Below are 20,281 nucleotides of genomic sequence, written 5' to 3'. Positions count from 1 at the left end.
TCTAAGCCCCCCCCCAGCCCCCCACCTTCAGGGCCTGCGTGTCTCGCACGAGGATCGAGCGCAGCTGCCCATGGAGCTCCAAGACCCCCTCGGAGCACTCCCAAATCCCCCTAAAACCCCCTCAGACCACCCCCAAATCCCTCTAAGACCCCCTCAAACCCCTCTAAGCCCCCCCCCCCCCAGCCCCCCCCCGGCCCCCCACCTCCAGGGCCCGCGTGTCTCGCACGAGGATGGTGCACAACTGCCCACGGAGCTCCAAGAACCCCCCGGAGCTCCCCCAAACCCCCCTAAAACCCCCTCAGAACCCCCCTAAACCCCTCTAAGACCCCCTCAAACCCCTCTAAGCCCCCCCCCCCCAGCCCCCCCCCGGCCCCCCACCTTCAGGGCCTGCGTGTCTCGCACGAGGATCGAGCGCAGCTGCCCGTTGAGCTCGAAGAAGACCTCCCGTTGCCCCGCGGCGTTCAGGTCCCCCAGCGCCAGCGCCTTGATGTGCAGCGTCTTCCCCCGCTCCAGCTCCACCTGCAGGGGGGCGAGTGTGCAAGGGGGCGAGTGTGCAAGGGGGGGGGGGGGGGAGTGGGCGAGGGGGCGCCGGGAGGGCGCCGGGAGGGCCCCAGAGGCGTGGGACGGGCGCTGGGGGTGCAGGAGGGCGTGCGAGGGGAGCCAGGGGCGTGCAAGGGGAGCCAGGGGTGTGCAAGGGGACCCAGGGGTGTGCAAGGGGAGCCAGGGGTGTGCAAGGGGTGCTGGGGGTGCAGGAGGGCGTGCGAGGGGAGCCAGGGGCGTGCAAGGGGACCCAGGGGTGTGCAAGGGGACCCAGGGGTGTGCAAGGGGAGTCAGGGGTGTGCAAGGGGTGCTGGGGGTGCAGGAGGGCCTGCAAGGGGAGCCAGGGGCGTGCAAGGGGAGCCAGGGGTGTGCAAGGGGACCCAGGGGTGTGCAAGGGGAGTCAGGGGTGTGCAAGGGGTGCTGGGGGTGCAGGAGGGTGTGCAAGGGGAGCCAGGGGCGTGTGAGGGGAGCCAGGGGTGTGCAAGGGGTGCTGGGGGTGCAGGAGGGTGTGCAAGGGGAGCCAGGGGTGTGCAAGGGGTGCTGGGGGTGCAGGAGGGTGTGCAAGGGGAGCCAGGGGCGTGTGAGGGTAGCCAGGGGTGTGCAAGGGGTGCTGGGGGTGCAGGAGGGTGTGCAAGGGGAGCCAGGGGTGTGCAAGGGGTGCTGGGGGTGCAGGAGGGTGTGCAAGGGGAGCCAGGGGTGTGCAAGGGGAGTCAGGGGTGTGCAAGGGGTGCTGGGGGTGCACGAGGGCGTGCGAGGGGAGCCAGAGGCGTGCAAGGGGAGCCAGAGGCGTGCGAGGGGAGCCAGAGGCGTGCAAGGGGAGCCAGGGGCGTGCGAGGGGAGCCAGGGGCGTGCGAGGGGAGCCAGGGGTGTGCATAAGGTGCCTCCCAGTTCCCTCCCAGTTCCTCCCAATTCCCCCTACTCCAGTCCCAGTGCTTCCCAATGCCCCCCCAGTCCCCTCCCTGCGCCTCCCAACGCCCCCTACTCCCCTCCTGCTGCCCCCCAGTCCCCTCCCAGCGCCTCCCTGTGCCCTCTACTCCCCTCCCAGTCCCTCCCAGCGCCTCCCAGTGCCCCCCCCCCGCAACTCGCCCACCTCAAACTCCTCGGCGATGGTGGGCCCCTCGAGGAAGAGGCGGGTGCCGAGGCAGGAGACGGGGCCGAAGGTGGCGGCGAAGGTGCGGAACTCCTCGTGCACCTTGGGGTAGAGCGCGGCCGAGAGCAGCTCCTCGGGGCTGGGGGGGGCCCCGTGGCGCGCCCCCAGCTCCCGCCCCAGCGCCTCGAAATCCAGCGGCGGCAGCGACGCCCCCGGGCGCCCCTCGACGCGGGGCAGGTCCTTCAGGACCTGAGGGGGGGGGGGGAGGAGGGGGGGGGCGTTGGCATGGCAACCGGGGGGGACAGGGGTCGCGGGGGAACCACAGCATCCCGCCCTGGGGAGGCGTTGCTAGGGGCGGGGGCCATGGTAACCATCACTAGGACCTGTTGCTAGGGGCGGTAGGCATGGTAACCATCAGTAGGAGGCGTTGCTAGGGGCGAGAGTCATGGTAACCATCAGTAGGAGCCGTTGCTAGGGGAGGTAGGCATGGTAACCATCACTGGACCGTGTTGCTAAGGGCGGGTGTCATGGTAACCATCAGTAGGACCTGTTGCTAGGGGCGGTAGGCATGGTAACCACCAGTAAGAGGTGTTGCTAGGGGCGGGGGCCATGGTAACCATCACTAGGACCTGTTGCTAGGGGCGGTAGGCATGGTAACCATGAGTAGGAGGCGTTGCTAGGGGCGGGAGCCACGGTAACCATCAGTGAGGCGTTGCTAGGGGTGGTAGGCATGGTAACCATCAGTAGGAGGCGTTGCTAGGGGCGGGGGCCATGGCAACCATCAGTAGGAGGCGTTGCTAGGGGCGGTAGGCATGGTAACCATCACTGGACTGTGCTGCTAAGGGCGGGTGTCATGGCAACCATTAGGACCTGTTGCTAGGGGCGGTAGGCATGGTAACCACCAGTAAGAGGCGTTGCTAGGGGCGGGGGCCATGGTAACCATCACTGGACCATGTTGCTAAGGGCGGGTGTCATGGTAACCATCAGTAGGACCTGTTGCTAGGGGCGGGAGCCACGGTAACCATCAGTAAGAGCTGTTGCTAGGGGCGGTAGGCATGGTAACCATCAGTAGGAGGCATTGCTAGGGGCGGTAGGCATGGTAACCATCACTGGACCGTGTTGCTAAGGGCGGGTGTCATGGCAACCATTAGTAGGAACTGTTGCTAAGGGCGGTAGGCATGGCAACCATCAGTAAGAGGCGTTGATAGGGGCGGGGGCCATGGTAACCATCACTGGACCATGTTGCTAAGGGCGGGTGTCATGGCAACCATTAGTAGGAACTGTTGCTAGGGGCGGTAGGCATGGTAACCATCAGTAAGAGGCGTTGCTAGGGGCGGGGGCCATGGTAACCATCAGTAGGACCTGTTGCTAGGGGCGGTAGGCATGGTAACCATGAGTAGGAGGCGTTGCTAGGGGCGGTAGGCATGGTAACCATCAGTAGGAGGCATTGCTAGGGGCGGTACGCATGGTAACCATCACTGGACTGTGTTGCTAAGGGCGGGTGTCATGGCAACCATTAGTAGGACCTGTTGCTAGGGGCGGTAGGCATGGTAACCATCAGTAGGAGGCGTTGCTAGGGGCGGTAGGCATGGTAACCATCAGTAGGACCTGTTGCTAGGTGCGGGAGCCACGGTAACCATCAGTGAGGCGTTGCTAGGGGCGGTAGGCATGGTAACCATGAGTAGGAGGCATTGCTAGGGGCGGGGGCCATGGTTACCATCACTGGACTGTGTTGCTAAGGGCGGGTGTCATGGCAACCATCAGTAGGACCTGTTGCTAGGGGCGGTAGGCATGGTAACCATCAGTAGGAGGCGTTGCTAGGGGCGGTAGGCATGGTAACCATCACTGGGCTGTGTTGCTAAGGGCGGGTGTCATGGCAACCATCAGTAGGACCTGTTGCTAGGGGCGGGAGCCACGGTAACCACCAGTAAGAGGCGTTGCTAGGGGCGGGGGCCATGGCAACCATCAGTAGGACCTGTTGCTAGGGGCGGGGGCCATGGTAACCACCAGTGAGGTGTTGCTAGGGGCAGTAGCCATGGTAACCATCAGTAAGATGTGTTGCTAGGGGCGGTAGCCATGGCAGCCGTCAGTATGACCTGTTGCTAGGGGCAGGGGCCATGGTAACCATCAGTGGAAGGCGTTGCTAGGGGCGGTAACCATGGTAACCATCATGGGCTGTGTTGCTAAGGGTGGGTGCCATGGCAACCATCAGTAGAAGCCATTGCTAGGGGCGGGTGCCATGGCAACGGCCTCCAGTGAACGCTCCCAGTGCCTCCCAGTCCCCTCCCAGTGCCTCCCAGTCCCCTTCCACTCCCCTCCATCTCCTCCCAGTCCCCTCCCAGTGCCTCCCAGTCCCCTTCCACTCCCCTCCATCTCCTCCCAGTCCCCTCCCAGTGCCTCCCAGTCCCCTTCCACTCCCCTCCATCTCCTCCCAGTCCCCACCCAGTGCCTCCCAGTCCCATTCCACTCCCCTCCATCTCCTCCCAGTCCCCTCCCAGTGCCTCCCAGTCCCCTTCCACTCCCCTCCATCTCCTCCCAGTCCCCTCCCAGTGCCTCCCAGTCCCCTTCCACTCCCCTCCATCTCCTCCCGCTCCCCTCCCAGTGCCTCCCAGTCCCCTTCCACTCCCCTCCATCTCCTCTCAGTCCCCTCCCAGTGCCTCCCAGTCCCCTTCCACTCCCCTCCATCTCCTCCCAGTCCCCTCCCAGTGCCTCCCAGTCCCCTTCCACTCCCCTCCATCTCCTCCCAGTCCCCTCCCAGTGCCTCCCAGTCCCCTTCCACTCCCCTCCATCTCCTCCCAGTCCCCTCCCAGTGCCTCCCAGTCCCCTTCCACTCCCCTCCATCTCCTCCCAGTCCCCTCCCAGTGCCTCCCAGTCCCCTTCCACTCCCCTCCATCTCCTCCCAGTCCCCTCCCTGTCCCCTCCCAGTGCCCTCCCAGATCCCCTTCCACTCCCTCCATCTCCCTCCAGTCCCCTCCACAGTGCCTCCTAGTCCCCTTCCACACCCCTCCATCTCCTCCAGTCCCCTCCCAGTGCTCCCAGTCCCCTTCCACTCCCCTCCATCTCCTCCCAGTCCCCTCCCAGTGCCTCCCAGTCCCCTTCCACTCCCCTCCATCTCCTCCCAGTCCCCTCCCAGTGCCTCCCAGTCCCCTTCCACTCCCCTCCATCTCCTCCCAGTCCCTCCCAGTGCCTCCCAGTCCCCCTTCCACACCCCTCCATCTCCTCCCAGTCCCCTCCCAGTGCCTCCCAGTCCCCTTCCACTCCCCTCCATCTCCTCCCAGTCCCCTCCCAGTGCCTCCCAGTCCCCTTCCACACCCCTCCATCTCCTCCCAGTCCCCTCCCAGTGCCTCCCAGTCCCCTTCCACTCCCCTCCATCTCCTCCCAGTCCCCTCCCAGTGCCTCCCAGTCCCCTTCCACTCCCCTCCATCTCCTCCCAGTCCCCTCCCAGTGCCTCCCAGTCCCCTTCCACACCCCTCCATCTCCTCCCAGTCCCCTCCCAGTGCCTCCCAGTCCCCTTCCACACCCCTCCATCTCCTCCCAGTCCCCTCCCAGTGCCTCCCAGTCCCCTTCCACTCCCTTCCATCTCCTCCCAGTCCCCTCCAGTGCCTCCCAGTCCCCTTCCACTCCCCTCCATCTCCTCCCAGTGCCTCCCAGTCCCCTTCCACACCCCTCCATCTCCTCCCAGTCCCCTCCATCTCCTCCCAGTCCCCTCCCAGTGCCTCCCAGTCCCCTTCCACTCCCCTCCATCTCCTCCCAGTGCCCTCCCAGTGCCCTCCCAGTTGCCCCACTGACCCGGAGCGGAAGGGCTCGGGGAAGCCCCCCGGGGGGGTCCCGATGTGGCCCTGCAGGAACTCCACGACGGAGAGCGGGAAGGAGAGCTCGTCCGCCCGCGCCTCCACCTCCTCCCGCGACAGCCCGTTCTGCACCATGAACTGCGCCAGGTCCCCCACCACCTTCGAGGTCGGCGTCACCTGCGCCCGGCGGCGGCGTCACCGTGGGGCGGCACCGCGGGGCGGCACCCCCCCCCCCCCCCATCCCCCCGTCACGCTGCTCCCGGTGGGATCCTTCCGGAGGGCGCTCGTGCCATGGGGGGCAGGTGCCCCGGGGAGCACCCAACCCATGGAGCACCCAAGCCATGGAGAGCATCTGCCCCATGGAGCACCCAACCCATGGAGCACCCAAGCCATGGAGAGCACCTGCCCCATGGAGCACCCAACCCATGGAGCACCCAAGCCAAGGAGAGCATCTGCCCCATGGAGCACCCAAGCCATGGACCACCCATCCATGGAAAGCATCTGCCCCATGGAGCACCCAACCCATGAAGCACCCAACGCATGGAGAGCACCTGCCCCATGGAGCACCCAAGCCAAGGAGAGCATCTGCCCCATGGAGCACCCAACCCATGGAGCACCCAAGCCATGGAGAGCACCTGCCCCATGGAGCACCCAACCCATGGAGCACCCAAGCCAAGGAGAGCATCTGCCCCATGGAGCACCCAACCCATGGAGCACCCATCCATGGAAAGCATCTGCCCCATGGAGCACCCAACCCATGGAGCACCCAACCCATGGAGAGGATCTGCCTCATGGAGCACCCAAGCCATGGACCACCCATCCATGGAAAGCATCTGCCCCATGGAGCGCCCAAGCCATGGAGCACCCAACCCATGGAGAGCATCTGCCCCATGGAGCACCCAACCCATGGAGCACCCAAGCCATGGAGAGCATCTGCCCCACGGAGCACCCAACCCACGGAGCATTCAACTTACGTAGCACCCAACCCCTGGAGAGCATCTGCCCCATGGAGCACCCAACCCATGAAGCACCCATCCATGGAGCACCCAAGCCATGGAGAGCATCTGCCCCATGGAGCACCCAAGCCATGGAGACCACCTGCCCCATGGAGCACCCAAACCATGGAGACCACCTGCCCCATGGAGCACCCAAACCATGGAGCACCCATCCATGGAGCACCCAATCCCTGGAGAGCATCTGCTCCAGGGAGCCCACTCGCTCCATGAAGACCACCCTACAGAGCCCACCCACCCCATGGAGCCCACCCACCCCACGGACACCACCCACCCCATGAAGACCACCCTACAGAGACCACCCACTCCATGAAGACCACCCTACAGAGCCCACCCACCCCACGGAGCCCACCTTCCCCATCACCACCCCCCTCCTCATTCCCACGGACACCACCTCCATCCCCACCACCCCCCAGGAGGACATCACCTCCCTCACCGAGACCACCCCAAGCCCCCCGCCCAGCCCCATCGCCCCACCTTGATGAGGTCCCCGAGGAGCTTGTTGGCCTCGGCGTAGGCCTTCTTGACCTCCTTGAACTTGTGGCCCAGCCCCATGGCGTGGGCCTGGAAGTGGAGGTTGGTGTATTGTCCTCCCGGGATCTCGTTCTCGTAGACGTCGGCGTTGCCGGATTTCATGGTGGCCGTGCAGTCGAAGGCGGCGTAGAGCGCCCGCGCCCCCTCCCAGTACTCGCTGTACTCGAACACCCGCTCCAGCGCGATGCCTGGCGGGGGGAGGGGGCGACAGGGCGGGGCGTGGGTGGGGCACCCCTGGGGGGGGGGGGGTCACGGGGCGGGAGGTGTCCCCGCGGGTGAAGGGACGCGGCGGGTTGGGCGGTTAACGCGGCGGCGCGGTCGCGGGGGCGTCGCCACGATCGTGGCCATAGCGCCGCTTGTCCCGACTACGGCGCCGTTAGTGTGACCGCGGCGCCACACCATGGTGGCGGCTCCGAGACCACCGGTGGCACCTCCCCATTGCCTTTGGCAAGCCCATGGTGGCACCTCCAAGACCACGTGGCCACTGCCAAGACCTTGGTGGCACCTCCGAGAACATGTTGCCATTGCCAAGTCCACGGTGGCACCTCCAACAACATCCTCCAAGCCCATGGTGGCACCTCCATGACCACGTGGCCACTGCCAAGACCTTGGTGGCACCTCCAACAACATCCTCCAAGACCACGGTGGCACCTCCAAGCCCATGGTGGCACTGCCAAGACCATTACCAAGACCACGGTGGCACCTCCATGACCAGGTGGCCACTGCCAAGACGTTGGTGGCACCTCCAAGAACATGTTGCCATTGCCAAGACCACGGTGGCACCTCCGAGCCCATGGTGGCACCTCCAAGACCACGGTGGCACCTCCATGGCCACGTCACCACCTCCACAGCCACCGTAGCACCTCCGTGACCACATCACTGCCTCCCTGACCACGTCGCCATTGCCAAGCCCACGGTGGCACCTCCAACAACATTCTCCAAGCCCATGGTGGCACCTCCATGACCACGTGGCCACTGCCAAGACCTTGGTGGCACCTCCAAGAACATGCTGCCATTGCCAAGACCACGGTGCCACCTCCAAGACTACGGTGGCACCTCCATGACCACGTCACCACCTCCACAGCCACCGTGGCACCTCCATGACCACATCACTGCCTCCCCGACCGCGTCACTATTGCCAAGCCGATGGCGGCACCTCCAAGACCATGGTGGCACCTTCAAGACCACATTGCCATTGCCAAGACCATTGCCAAGACCATGGTGTCACCTCCAAGGCCATGGTGGCATCTCAAAGACCACGTTGCCATTGCCAAGCCCACAGTGGCACCTCCAAGCCCATGGTGGCACCTCCATGACCATGATGGCACTGCCAAGACCTTGGTGGCACCTCCAACAACATCCTCCAAGCCCATGGTGGCACCTCTGAGACCACGGTGGCACCTCCGAGACCACAGTGGCACCTCCATGACCACGTGGCACTGCCAAAACCTTGGTGGCACCTCCAAGCCCATGGTGGCACCTCCAAGGACCATGGTGGCACCTCCATGACCATGTCACCACCTCCACAGCCACTATGGCACCTCCATGACCACATCACTGCCTCCCTGACCACGTTACCATTGCCAAGGCCCACAGTGGCACCTCCAAGCCCATGGTGGCACCTCCATGACCACGTGGCCACTGCCAAGACCTTGGTGGCACCTCCAAGAACATGCTGCCATTGCCAAGACCATGGTGCCACCTCCAAGACCACGGTGGCACCTCCATGACCACGTGGCCACTGCTAAGACCTTGGTGGCACCTCCAAGCCCATGGTGGCACCTCCAAGACCACAGTGGCACCTCCATGACCACGCCACCACCTCCATAGCCACGGTGGCTCCTCCGTGACCACATCACTGCCTCCTTGACCGCGTCACCATTGCCAAGCCCATGGTGGCACCTCCAAGCCCGTATTGGCATATCCAAGCCCACGGTGGCACCTCCAAGACCATGATGGCACTGCCAAGACCTTGGTGGCACCTCCAACAACATCCTCCAAGCCCGTAGTGGCACCTCCAAGCCCACGGTGGCACCTCCATGACCACGGTGGCACCTCCATGACCCCGCCACCGCCCCCCACAGCCACGGTGGCTCCTCCGTGACCACGCCACCGCCTCCCCGCCCCGCGCCGCCATCGCCAGGCCGGCGGTGGCCCCTCCCCGGGGGGCGCCCGTACCTGTGTCGAGGGGGGGTCCCGCGGGCGCAGGCCACCAAGGCGCCCATGCTGGGCTGGGAGGTCATGCCGGCCATGGCGTCCACGGCCACGTCCACCACGTCGGCGCCGGCGTTGGCGGCCGCCAACATGGAGGCGACGGCGGCCCCGGCGGTGTCGTGGGTGTGGACGTGCAGCGGCACCTCGGGGAACTGGTCCCGCAGGGCCCCCACCAGTAACCGGGCGGCTGCTGGGGTCAGGAGACCCGCCATGTCCTGGGCGGGGGACACACGGGGTCACGGGGGGTCACGGGGACCCCCCAGACCCCGGCCCGGCCTGATCCCCACCCCCAGCAGCTGCCCCACTGCGTCTTGGCAGTGGGGGGGCCCCAAGCCCCCCCCCCTCCCCCTGTACCCCATCCCAGTGGCACCAGGCCCCCCCAGTTTCCTCTCCCAGCACCCCCAAACCCCCATTCCATCCTCTCTAGGACCCCCCAAACCTTCTCCAATCCCCTCCAGGACCCTCCAAACCTCCTCCCAGCACCCCCCCCCCCCCCCCCTTCCCTTCCAGGACCCCCCAATACCCCTCTCATCCCCTCCAGGACCTTCCAAAACCCCTCACATCTCCTCCCCAGGACCCCCCATTCCCCCTCCCTTCCCCTCCAGGACCCCGAAAACTGCCTCCTAGCACCCCTAATCCCCCCTCCCATCCCCTCTAAGACCCTCCAAACCCCCTCTCATCCCCTCCAGGCCCCTCCAAACTCCCTCCCATCCCTTCCAGGCCCCCCCATTCCCCCTCTCATCCTCTCCAGCACCCCCAAACCCCCTCACATCCCCTCCAGGCCCCCCCATTCCCCCTCCCATCCCCTCTAGGACCCTCCAAAACCCCCTCCCTTCCCCTCCAGGACCCCCCAATCCCCTTCCCAGCACCCCCAAACCCCCCTCCCATCCCCTCCAGGCCCCCCCATTCCCCCTCGAATCCCCTCCAGGCTCCCCCAAACCCCCTCCCATTCCCTCCAGGACCCCCCAATCCCCTTCCCAGCACCCCAAACCCCCTCCCTTCCCTTCCAGGCCCCCCCAACCCCCCTCCAATCCCCTCCAGGCCCCCCCATTCCCCCTCAAATCCCCTCCAGGCTCCCCCAAAACCCCCTCCCATCCCTCCCAGCCCCCCTCCATTTCCTTCCCCCCGCCCCCGCCCCCCCAAACCTTGATGCAGAGGATGTGGGTGCCGGCGGCCACCAGCTCGCGGGCCAGCCCCAGGTAGTAGTCGAGGCCGTACTTGGTGCGGGTGGGGTCGGCCACGTCCCCCGTGTAGGAGAGGGCGGCCTCCACCACCGCCCCGGCCCGCCCGGCCGCCTCCACCCCCAGCACCAGGTTCGGGAGGTAGTTGAGGGCATCAAAGACGCGGAAAATGTCCATCCCGTTGGCCACCGCCACCTCGCAGAAGCTGCGGGGAGAAGGGGCTGGGGTAGGGGGAGCCTGGGGGTGCCCATGTCCCCTCTCTGTGGGCCCCCCCCCCCCCCCCCCCCAATGTGTCCCCAACCCTTCGTGTTCTGACGTCCCTTCGTCATCCCCCGTGGTCTCACGACGCCTCATCCCACCACGTCTCCCCACGTCCATCATGGCCCCAGGGTCCCCTCACCCCTCCGTGTCCCCCCACGGCCCCAGAGTCCCCTCACCCCTCCATGTCCCCAGGGTCCCCTCACCCCTCCGTGTCCCCCCACGGCCCCAGGGGCCCCTCACCCCTCCGTGTCCCCCCATGGCCCCAGGGTCCCCTCACTCCTCCATGTCCCCAATGTCCCTCACCCCTCCGTGTCACCCTATGGCCCAGCGTCCCCTCACCCTCTCCATGTCCCCAATGTCCCCTCACCCCTCCGTGTCCCCCCATGGCCCCAGGGTCCCCTCACCCATCTGTGTCCCCCCATGGCCCCAGTGTCCCCTCACCCCTCCATGTCCCCCCACGGCCCCAGCATCCCCTCACCCATCTGTGTCCCCCCATGGCACCAGCGTCCCCTCACCCATCTGTGTCCCCCCATGGCCCCAGTGTCCCCTCACCCCTCCGTGTCCCCCCACGGCCCCAGAGTCCCCTCACCCCTCCATGTCCCCAGGGTCCCCTCACACCTCCGTGTCCCCCCACGGCCCCAGAGTCCCCTCACCCCTCCATGTCCCCAGGGTCCCCTCACACCTCCGTGTCCCCCCCACGGCCCCCAGAGTCCCCTCACCCCTCCGTGTCTCCCCATGGCCCCAGTGTCCCCTCACGCCTCCATGTCCCCAGTGTCCCCTCACCCCTCCGTGCCCCCCATGGCCCCCAGCGTCCCCTCACCCCCTCCATGTCCCCTCCATGGCCCCAGTGGCCCCTCACCCCTCCATGTCCCCCCATGGCCCCAGGGTCCCCTCACCCCTCCGTGTCCGCCCATGGCCCCCCACGTCCTCATGGTCTTCATGTTCTGTGTCTCCCCCATCCCACTGTGTCCCCCCATCCCTCATGGCCCTCATGTCCCACGTCCCCCACGTGTCCCCCACGTCCCCTCATCCCTCCACGTCCCCCCATGTCCTCACGGCCTTCATGTCCCACATCCCCCCCACGTCCCCTCATCCCTCCATGTCCCCCCACGTCCTCACGCCCTTCACGTCCCACGTCCTCCCCCTTCCATGCCCCCTCAGCCCTCCTCATCCCCCCACGTCCCACATCATCCCCCCCGCGTCCCCCCCGTGTCCCCAGGCCCCCCCGGTGTCCCCGTGCGTGTGTCCCCCCCCACCGGTAGATGACGTTGTCGGGGTAGTTGGTGTAGCCGACGGCGTTGGCGCCGCGCAGCAGCATCTGGAAGGGGATGTTGGGCACCAGGCGCCGCAGCTCCCGCAGCCGCTCCCAGGGGCACTCGTGCAGGAACCGCATGGCCACGTCGAAGGTGGCGCCTGTCGGACACGGCCATGGGGGCCCTCGTGCAAGCCCCGCCCCCCTCGTGCAAGCCCCGCCCAACCCCCCTCCTTCGCACCCCGCCTCTGGCGCACGCCAGGCCCCGGTGCGCTGTGCTCCAGCCGCAAGCCCCGCCCCTGGTGAAGCCCCGCCCCGTGAGAAGCCACACCCCTCTCACAAAAAGCCCCGCCCCCAAGCACTTAGCACCAGCCAAGCCTCCCCCCCCCCCCCCGCTGAAGCCCTACTTGGGTAAGCTCCGGCAAGCCCCGCCCCTCGGTGTAGCTCCACCCTCTAGGGGAAGCTCCGCCCCCCGGAAAGCCACGCTCCCTGGGAAAAGCCCCTGTGATTGGCAACGCTGGTGTGGCCCCGCCCCGGAGACCCCGCCCACTCAGCCCCCGTGATTCGCTGCACTGGTGTGGCCCCGCCCCGGAGACCCCGCCCACTCAGCCCCTGTGATTGGCAATACTAGTGTGGCCCCGCCCCGGAGACCCCGCCCACTCAGCCCCCGTGATTCGCTGCACTGGTGTGGCCCCCGCCCCAGAGACCCCCGCCCACTCAGCCCCCGTGATTCGCTGCACTGGTGTGGCCCCGCCCCAGAGACCCCGCCCACTCAGCCCCAACGACTGACAGCAGCGGTGTGGCCCCGCCCCCCCCCGGCTCCTCCCTCTCACCGAAGCCCCTCCCCCGGCTCCACCCCCACCCAGGGGAGTCCAGCAGCGCCCCTCCCGGCTGCCCCATCCCTTGAGGCCCCGCCCCACCCATGAGGCCCCGCCCCCTCCCCCCCAGGCCCCGCCCCCCCCCCCCCCCCCCCCCCCCGCTCACCTCCCCAGGTCTCCATGCTGCAGAGGGGGCTGAGGGCGTGGGCGACGAAGGGGGCGACGCGGGCGAGGGTCGCGGGGTGCGGACGCGGGTGGCCAGCAGGGACTGGTGGGCGTCGCGGAAGGTGGTGTCGGTGAGCAGGAGCCCCCGGTGCGCCCGCACCGCCCGGGCGAAGCCCCCCGGGCCCTCCCGCGCCAGCACCGCCCGCAGCCCCCGCCGGGGGGGACCTGCGGCACCGGGGGAAAAAGGGGGGGGGGGGGGGGGGGGGGCGTGTCAGGGGCGTGCGGGTGGCACGGGGCACGGCACGGCGTGCGCTACGGCACGCCACGGGCAATGCCAAGGCAGGCCGGGGCGCGTGTCAGGCACGCGGGCCGTGCACACGCCACAGACACGCCAAGGCGCGCTGTGCACACGTCAAGCACGCAGGCCACACGCGTGCCGCAGCGCGCCACGCCCATGGTACAGCGTGCCACACACACGCCACGCACACGCCAAGGACGCAGGTCACACGCGTGCCACAGCGCGCCATGCAGGAGTGACAGCGTGTCACATGCCGTGCACGTGCCACGCGCATGCTATGACATGCCGTGCATACACCATGCGCACGCCATGGCGTGCTGTGAGCATGCCAAGTGCACACCGTGCACACGCTACAGAGTGCCAGGCACACGCTATTGCATGCCACACACACGCCAAGGCATGCCATGCATGCACCAAGCACGCAGGCCACACATGTGACACAGTGCGCCACGCACACACCACGCACATGCTATGACATGCCGTGCATACACTGTGCACGTGCCAACACATGTCGTGCACAACACCAAGCACGGAGGCCACCCATGCCACTGTGCACCATGCACATGCTATGGCATGCCACGCACATGCCACGCACATGCCACACACATGTCGTGCATACACTGTGCACACGCCCGGGCATGCTGTGCACATGCCAAGCACATACCGTGCACACGCCACAGAACGCTGTGCACACGCTATCTCACGCCATGCACATGCCAAGGCATGTTGCGCACACACCAAGCACACAGGCCACGCGTGTGCCACGCACATGCCACGCACACGCCAAGGCACGCTGTGCACACGCCAAGCACGCAGGCCACGCCCATGCTATGACACGCCATGCCCATGCCACGCCCACCCTGCGCACATGATGACATGCCACGCCCACGCCATGCCCACAGCCCACCACACCGCAGTAGGCCCCGCCCATGCCACGCCCACACCGCGCACAGCTGGCACTCCATACACACGCCATGCACATGCTATGACATGCCACGCCCACGCCATGCACATGCCACGCCCACAGCCTGCCCCTGCCCCAGTAGGCCCCGCCCATGCCCCGCCCACGCCGCGCCTCTGCCTGGCACATGCTACAGCGCCCCAGCACAAGCCCCGCCCATGCCCCGCCCATGCCCCAGTAGGCCCCGCCCATGCCCCGCCCACACCGTGCCTCAGTCCGGCACATGCTACAGTGCCCCGAGCACAAGCCCCGCCCATGCCCCGCCTCCCGCCCCGCCCCCGCTCACCCATGGGCACTGGGGGGGGGTGGGCTCCACCAGCGCCGCCTTCGCCTTCACCGGGAGGGGGGTGCTGGGCCCGTTCACCATCACGTGACCTGGGGGGGGGGGGGGGGGGGGCGCAGGCACATGGTCGGGGGGGGCTGGGACCCCCCAAAACCCCAGGGACCCCCCCAGTCCCTCCCAGGGATCCCTTAGATTCCCAAGGACCCCCAGGAACCCCCCAGCCCCCCCCCCCCCGGGACCCCTTAGAGTCCCAAAGGACCCCCACAACACGTCCCCGGGACCCCCCCAAAACCCCAGGGACCCCCCCCAGCCCCACCTAGGGCCCCATTAGAATCCCAAAGGACCCCCAGAACCCCCCAAAACCCCAGAGACCCCCAGTCCCCCCCCCCCCAGGGACCCATTAGAGTCCCAAAGAACCCCCAGGGACCCCCAAACCCCCTCAGAGCCCCCAGGCCCCCCCGGAAGCCCCTTAAGAGCCCTCAAGGCCCCCCAATATCCCCCCGAGAGACCCCTTAGAGCCCTCAAGGTCCCCCAATATCCCCCCCCAAGACCCCTTAGAGTCCCAAAGGACCCCCAGGGACCCCCAAACCCCCTTAGAGCCCGCAGCCCCCCCTCCCCGGGAAGCCCTTAGAGCCCCCAAGGCCCCCCAATATCCCCCCAGAGACCCCGTAGAGCCCTCAGGACGCCCTAATATCCCCCCATCCCCCCCCCCTCAGGGACCCTATAGATGCCCCACCTCCCTCCATCCCCCCCCCAAAGAGGCCCCAGACCCCCCCCCCCTCCCTCGGTGCCCCCCTACCCAGATAATGAAGCAGCTTCTGGGCCCGATTCTGGCCGGGGCGGAGGTGGAAGAGCTCGGGGTTCTCGTCGATGAACTGGGTGTCGGCGGCGCCCCCCAAAAACTGGGGGTGGGCCAGGACGTTCTGCAGGAACGGGATGTTCGTCTGCGCGAGACGCGCCCGTCAGTGGGCGACGCACCGGGGACCCCCCCCCGTGTCGCACGAGGGACCCCCCCCCCCCCCGTGTCACACGAGGGACCCCTCCCCGTGTCGCACGGGGGCCCTGCCGTGCCTCGCACGAGGCCCCCCCCCCCCCATCAGGTATCACCCAAGAGACCCTCCCCACCCCCCTCCACGGGAGCACCCCCACCTCCCGTACATCACGCTGCGCACCCCCACGCCCTCGTGCGTTGCACGAGGGTCCCCGTGCGCCGCACCAGCGCCCCCCCCCCAACACCCCGCTGCTCCATCGCCCACCCCCTCGGTGCGTCCCCCGTCGCACAAGGACCCCCAACCCCCCCACCCCCCCCCCCCCCCCGCCGTGTGTCTCCCGCTCCCGGCGCCCCCTCGTGCGTTGCACGACGGCCCCCCCCGCCCCACCTTGACGCCGCGGATGCGGAACTCGGCCAGGGCCCGGCTCATCTTGGCGGCCGCCGCCGGCTGGTCGGGCCCGTGGGCCACCACCTTCACCAGCAGCGAGTCGTAGTGGGGGGAGATCAGGGCCCCCTGGAACGCCGAGGCCCCGTCCAGGCGGATCCCCATCCCCTCGCCGCTGCGGAACACCTGCCGGCACCCCCCGCACCCTATAGAGAGCCCTATAGGCACCCACGGGCCCTATAGAGGCCTCCGGAGCCCCTCTGGAGCCTCCTATGGGCACCCCCCTGCCCCACAGAGGCCCTAGAGAGAACCCTATAGGCACTCACGGGCCCTATAGAGGCCTCCGGAGCCCCTCTGGAGCCTCCTATGGGCACCCCCCTGCCCCACAGAGCCCCTAGAGAGAGCCCTATAGGCACCCACGGGCCCTATAGAGGCCTCCGGAGCCCCTCTGGAGCCTCCTATGGGCACCCCCCTGCCCCACAGAGCCCCTAGAGAGAGCCCTATAGGCACCCACGGGCCCCATAGAGTTCTCCGGAGCCCCTATGGAGCCTCCTATGGGCACCCCCCCTGCCCCACAGAGCCCCTAGAGAGAGCCCTATAGGCACCCACGGGCCCTATAGAGGCCTCCGGAGCCCCTCTGGAGCCTCCTATGGGCACCCCCCTGCCCCACAGAGCCCCTAGAGAGAGCCCTATAGGCACCCACGGGCCCTATAGAGGCCTCCGGAGCCCCTCTGGAGCCTCCTATGGGCACCCCCCTGCCCCACAGAGCCCCTAGAGAGAGCCCTATAGGCACCCACGGGCCCCATAGAGTTCTCCGGAGCCCCTATGGAGCCTCCTATGGGCACCCCCCTGCCCCACAGAGCCCCTAGAGAGAGCCCTATAGGCACCCACGGGCCCTATAGAGGCCTCCGGAGCCCCTCTGGAGCCTCCTATGGGCACCCCCCTGCCCCACAGAGCCCCTAGAGAGAGCCCTATAGGCACCCACGGGCCCTATAGAGGCCTCCGGAGCCCCTCTGGAGCCTCCTATGGGCACCCCCCTGCCCCATAGAGACCCTAGAGAGAGCCCTATAGGCACCCACGGGCCCTATAGAGGCCTCCGGAGCCCCTCTGGAGCCTCCTATGGGCACCCCCCTGCCCCACAGAGCCCCTAGAGAGAGCCCTATAGGCACCCACGGGCCCTATAGAGGCCTCCGGAGCCCCTCTGGAGCCTCCTATGGGCACCCCCCCTGCCCCACAGAGCCCCTAGAGAGAACCCTATAGGCACCCATGGGCCCCATAGAGTTCTCTGGAGCCCCTCTGGAGCCTCCTATGGGCACCCCCCTGCCCCACAGAGCCCCTAGAGAGAACCCTATAGGCACCCACAGGCCCTATAGAGGCCTCTGGAGCCCCTATGGAGCCTCCTATGGGCACCCCCCCTGCCCCACAGAGCCCCTAGAGAGAACCCTATAGGCACCCACGGGCCCTATAGAGGCCTCCGGAGCCCCTCTGGAGCCTCCTATGGGCACCCCCCTGCCCCACAGAGGCCCTAGAGAGAGCCCTATAGGCACCCACGGGCCCTATAGAGGCCTCCGGAGCCCCTCTGGAGCCTCCTATGGGCACCCCCCCTGCCCCACAGAGGCCCTAGAGAGAACCCTATAGGCACCCACGGGCCCTATAGAGTCCACCGGAGCCCCTCTGGAGCCTCCTATGGGCACCCCCCTGCCCCACAGAGGCCCTAGAGAGAACCCTATAGGCACTCACGGGCCCTATAGAGTCCTCCGGAGCCCCTCTGGAGCCTCCTATGGGCACCCCCCTGCCCCACAGAGGCCCTAGAGAGAACCCTATAGGCACCCACGGGCCCTATAGAGTCCTCCGGAGCCCCTCTGGAGCCTCCTATGGGCACCCCCCTGCCCCACAGAGCCCCTAGAGAGAGCCCTATAGGCACTCACGGGCCCTATAGAGTCCTCCGGAGCCCCTCTGGAGCCTCCTATGGGCACCCCCCTGCCCCACAGAGCCCCTAGAGAGAGCCCTATAGGCACCCACGGGCCCTATAGAGGCCTCTGGAGCCCCTATGGAGCCTCCTATGGGCACCCCCCTGCCCCACAGAGCCCCTAGAGAGAACCCTATAGGCACCCACGGGCCCTATAGAGTCCTCCGGAGCCCCTCTGGAGCCTCCTATGGGCACACCCCCTGCCCCACAGAGCCCCTAGAGAGAGCCCTATAGGCACCCACGGGCCCTATAGAGGCCTCCGGAGCCCCTCTGGAGCCTCCTATGGGCACCCCCCCTGCCCCACAGAGGCCCTAGAGAGAACCCTATAGGCACCCACGGGCCCTATAGAGGCCTCTGGAGCCCCTCTGGAGCCTCCTATGGGCACCCCCCTGCCCCACAGAGGCCCTAGAGAGAACCCTATAGGCACCCACGGGCCCTATAGAGTCCTCCGGAGCCCCTCTGGAGCCTCCTATGGGCACCCCCCTGCCCCACAGAGCCCCTAGAGAGAGCCCTATAGGCACTCACGGGCCCTATAGAGTCCTCCGGAGCCCCTCTGGAGCCTCCTATGGGCACCCCCCCTGCCCCACAGAGCCCCTAGAGAGAGCCCTATAGGCACCCACGGGCCCTATAGAGGCCTCTGGAGCCCCTATGGAGCCTCCTATGGGCACCCCCCCTGCCCCACAGAGCCCCTAGAGAGAACCCTATAGGCACCCACGGGCCCTATAGAGTCCTCCGGAGCCCCTCTGGAGCCTCCTATGGGCACCCCCCTGCCCCACAGAGCCCCTAGAGAGAGCCCTATAGGCACCCACGGGCCCTATAGAGGCCTCCGGAGCCCCTCTGGAGCCTCCTATGGGCACCCCCCTGCCCCACAGAGGCCCTAGAGAGAACCCTATAGGCACCCACGGGCCCTATAGAGGCCTCTGGAGCCCCTCTGGAGCCTCCTATGGGCACCCCCCTGCCCCACAGAGCTCTCCTAGAGCCTCACAGAGGCACCTATGGGGGGGCTCCCGGGCGAGGTCCCATGGCCGGGGGGTCCTATGGGGGGGGGTCCTAGGGGTGATCCCATGGGGGGGGTCCCATGGAGGGGTCCCCATGGGGGGGGGGTCCTCGGGGTGATCCCATAGGGGGTCCCATGGAGGGGTCCCCATGGGGGGGGGGGGTCCTCAGGGTGATCGCATGGGGGGGTCCTAGGAGGGATCCCATGGGGGGGGGTCCCATGGAGGGGTCCCCATGGGGGGGGTGTCCTAGGGGTGATCCCATGGGGGGTCCTAGGAGGGATCCCATGGGGGGGGGGTCCCATGGAGGGGTCCCCATGGGGGGGGGGTGTCCTAGGGGTGATCCCATGGGGGGTCCTAGGAGGGATCCCATGGGGGGGGTCCCATGGGGGGGGTGTCCTAGGGGTGATCCCATGGGGGGTCCTAGGAGTGATCCCATGGGGGGGGGGTCCCATAGAGGGGTCCCCATGGGGGGGGGGTCCTAGGGGTGATCCCATGGGGGGGTCCCCATCGGGGGAGGGGGTGTCCTAGGGGTGATCCCATGGAGGGGTCCCATGGGGGGGGGGGTCCAAGTGGTGATCCCATGGAAGGGTCCCCATGGCGGGGGGTCCTAGGAGTGATCCCACGGAGGGGGTCCCACGGAGGGCACCTCGGGGCTTCCCACGGAGCGGGTCCCAAGGCAAGTCCTAGGGATGATCCCATGGCCGGGATGGGGGGGTGGGGTGGGGTGTCTGTGTGTCCCGTCCTGGGGCTACGGGGGGGGGGGCGGGGGTGTCACCTCGATGCGGCCGGTGTCGGGCTGGAAGCCGCGGGCGGGGTCCTCGGTGGTGACGCGGCACTGGATGGCGCAGCCGTTCACCCGGATGTTCTCCTGCCGCAAGCCCAGCTCCGGCAGCGACCGGCCCGCCGCCACCTGCAGCTGAGCGTGGACCAGGTCCACGCTGCCCGGGTGTCACCGCAGAGACGGGGCGGGGGGGGGCGGACGGACACCTCCCCCCACCCCCGGGGGGCTCAGGGACCCCCCGCCCGCCCGCCCCCCCGCCCAGGGCACCCCGGCGCTCACTCGGTGATCTCCTCGGTGACCGTGTGCTCCACCTGCAGCCGGGAGTTGACCTCGATGAAGTAGTAGCTCCCGCTCTGGTCCACCAGGAATTCCACCGTCCCCGCGTTCTCGTAGCCCACCTGCGTCACACCCCACCCCCCCCCCCCGGCCATCGTCAGCCCAGACGTTGGGGTCCCCCAAATGTTTGGGGGGGTGGGGGTGGGGGGGGGGTGCGTCTCCCTTCCCCGAGAGACCTGCGTTGAGCACCCTGGATGTCCGGGTGGGCTGGTGATGGGGGTGGGTCTGCCCCGCATCAACTCCGGGGGTCTCTGGTCATGAGGACCCCTGGGTCACGCCCCCCACCCCCAAACTCCTGGGACACGCCCCCTCCCAAACTCCTGGGACCCCACCCCCCAAACTCCTGGGACTCCCCCCTCCCAAACTCCTGGGACCCTCACCCCCCAAACTCCTGGGACCCCACCCCCCGAACTCCTGGGA

General features: G+C 67.8%; 1 protein-coding gene across 1 annotated transcript in view; it reads right to left on the bottom strand.

The window, feature by feature from the left end:
* Positions 1-378: 378 nt before the first annotated feature.
* Positions 379-20,281, bottom strand: part of PC (pyruvate carboxylase) — a gene marked incomplete at its 3' end in the record, with an annotated part of 30,894 nt that continues 10,991 nt past the window's right edge. The window contains 15 exon segments of the mRNA XM_086481245.1: positions 379-519; positions 1,631-1,879; positions 5,416-5,598; positions 6,912-7,156; positions 9,147-9,159; positions 9,161-9,397; positions 10,328-10,568; positions 11,881-12,037; positions 12,861-12,933; positions 12,936-13,084; positions 14,401-14,493; positions 15,201-15,345; positions 15,781-15,963; positions 19,520-19,682; positions 19,805-19,923. Coding sequence (XP_086337371.1) covers positions 379-519; positions 1,631-1,879; positions 5,416-5,598; positions 6,912-7,156; positions 9,147-9,159; positions 9,161-9,397; positions 10,328-10,568; positions 11,881-12,037; positions 12,861-12,933; positions 12,936-13,084; positions 14,401-14,493; positions 15,201-15,345; positions 15,781-15,963; positions 19,520-19,682; positions 19,805-19,923 — 2,391 coding nt within the window.

This window comes from Leptosomus discolor, unplaced genomic scaffold (genome assembly GCF_034619465.1).
Source record: "Leptosomus discolor isolate bLepDis1 unplaced genomic scaffold, bLepDis1.hap2 HAP2_SCAFFOLD_237, whole genome shotgun sequence".
In the NCBI taxonomy this organism is placed as follows: Eukaryota; Metazoa; Chordata; class Aves; order Leptosomiformes; family Leptosomidae; genus Leptosomus; species Leptosomus discolor.
The sequence above is the reverse complement of the archived record's forward strand: the minus strand, read 5'-3'. Positions and strand labels throughout refer to the sequence as shown.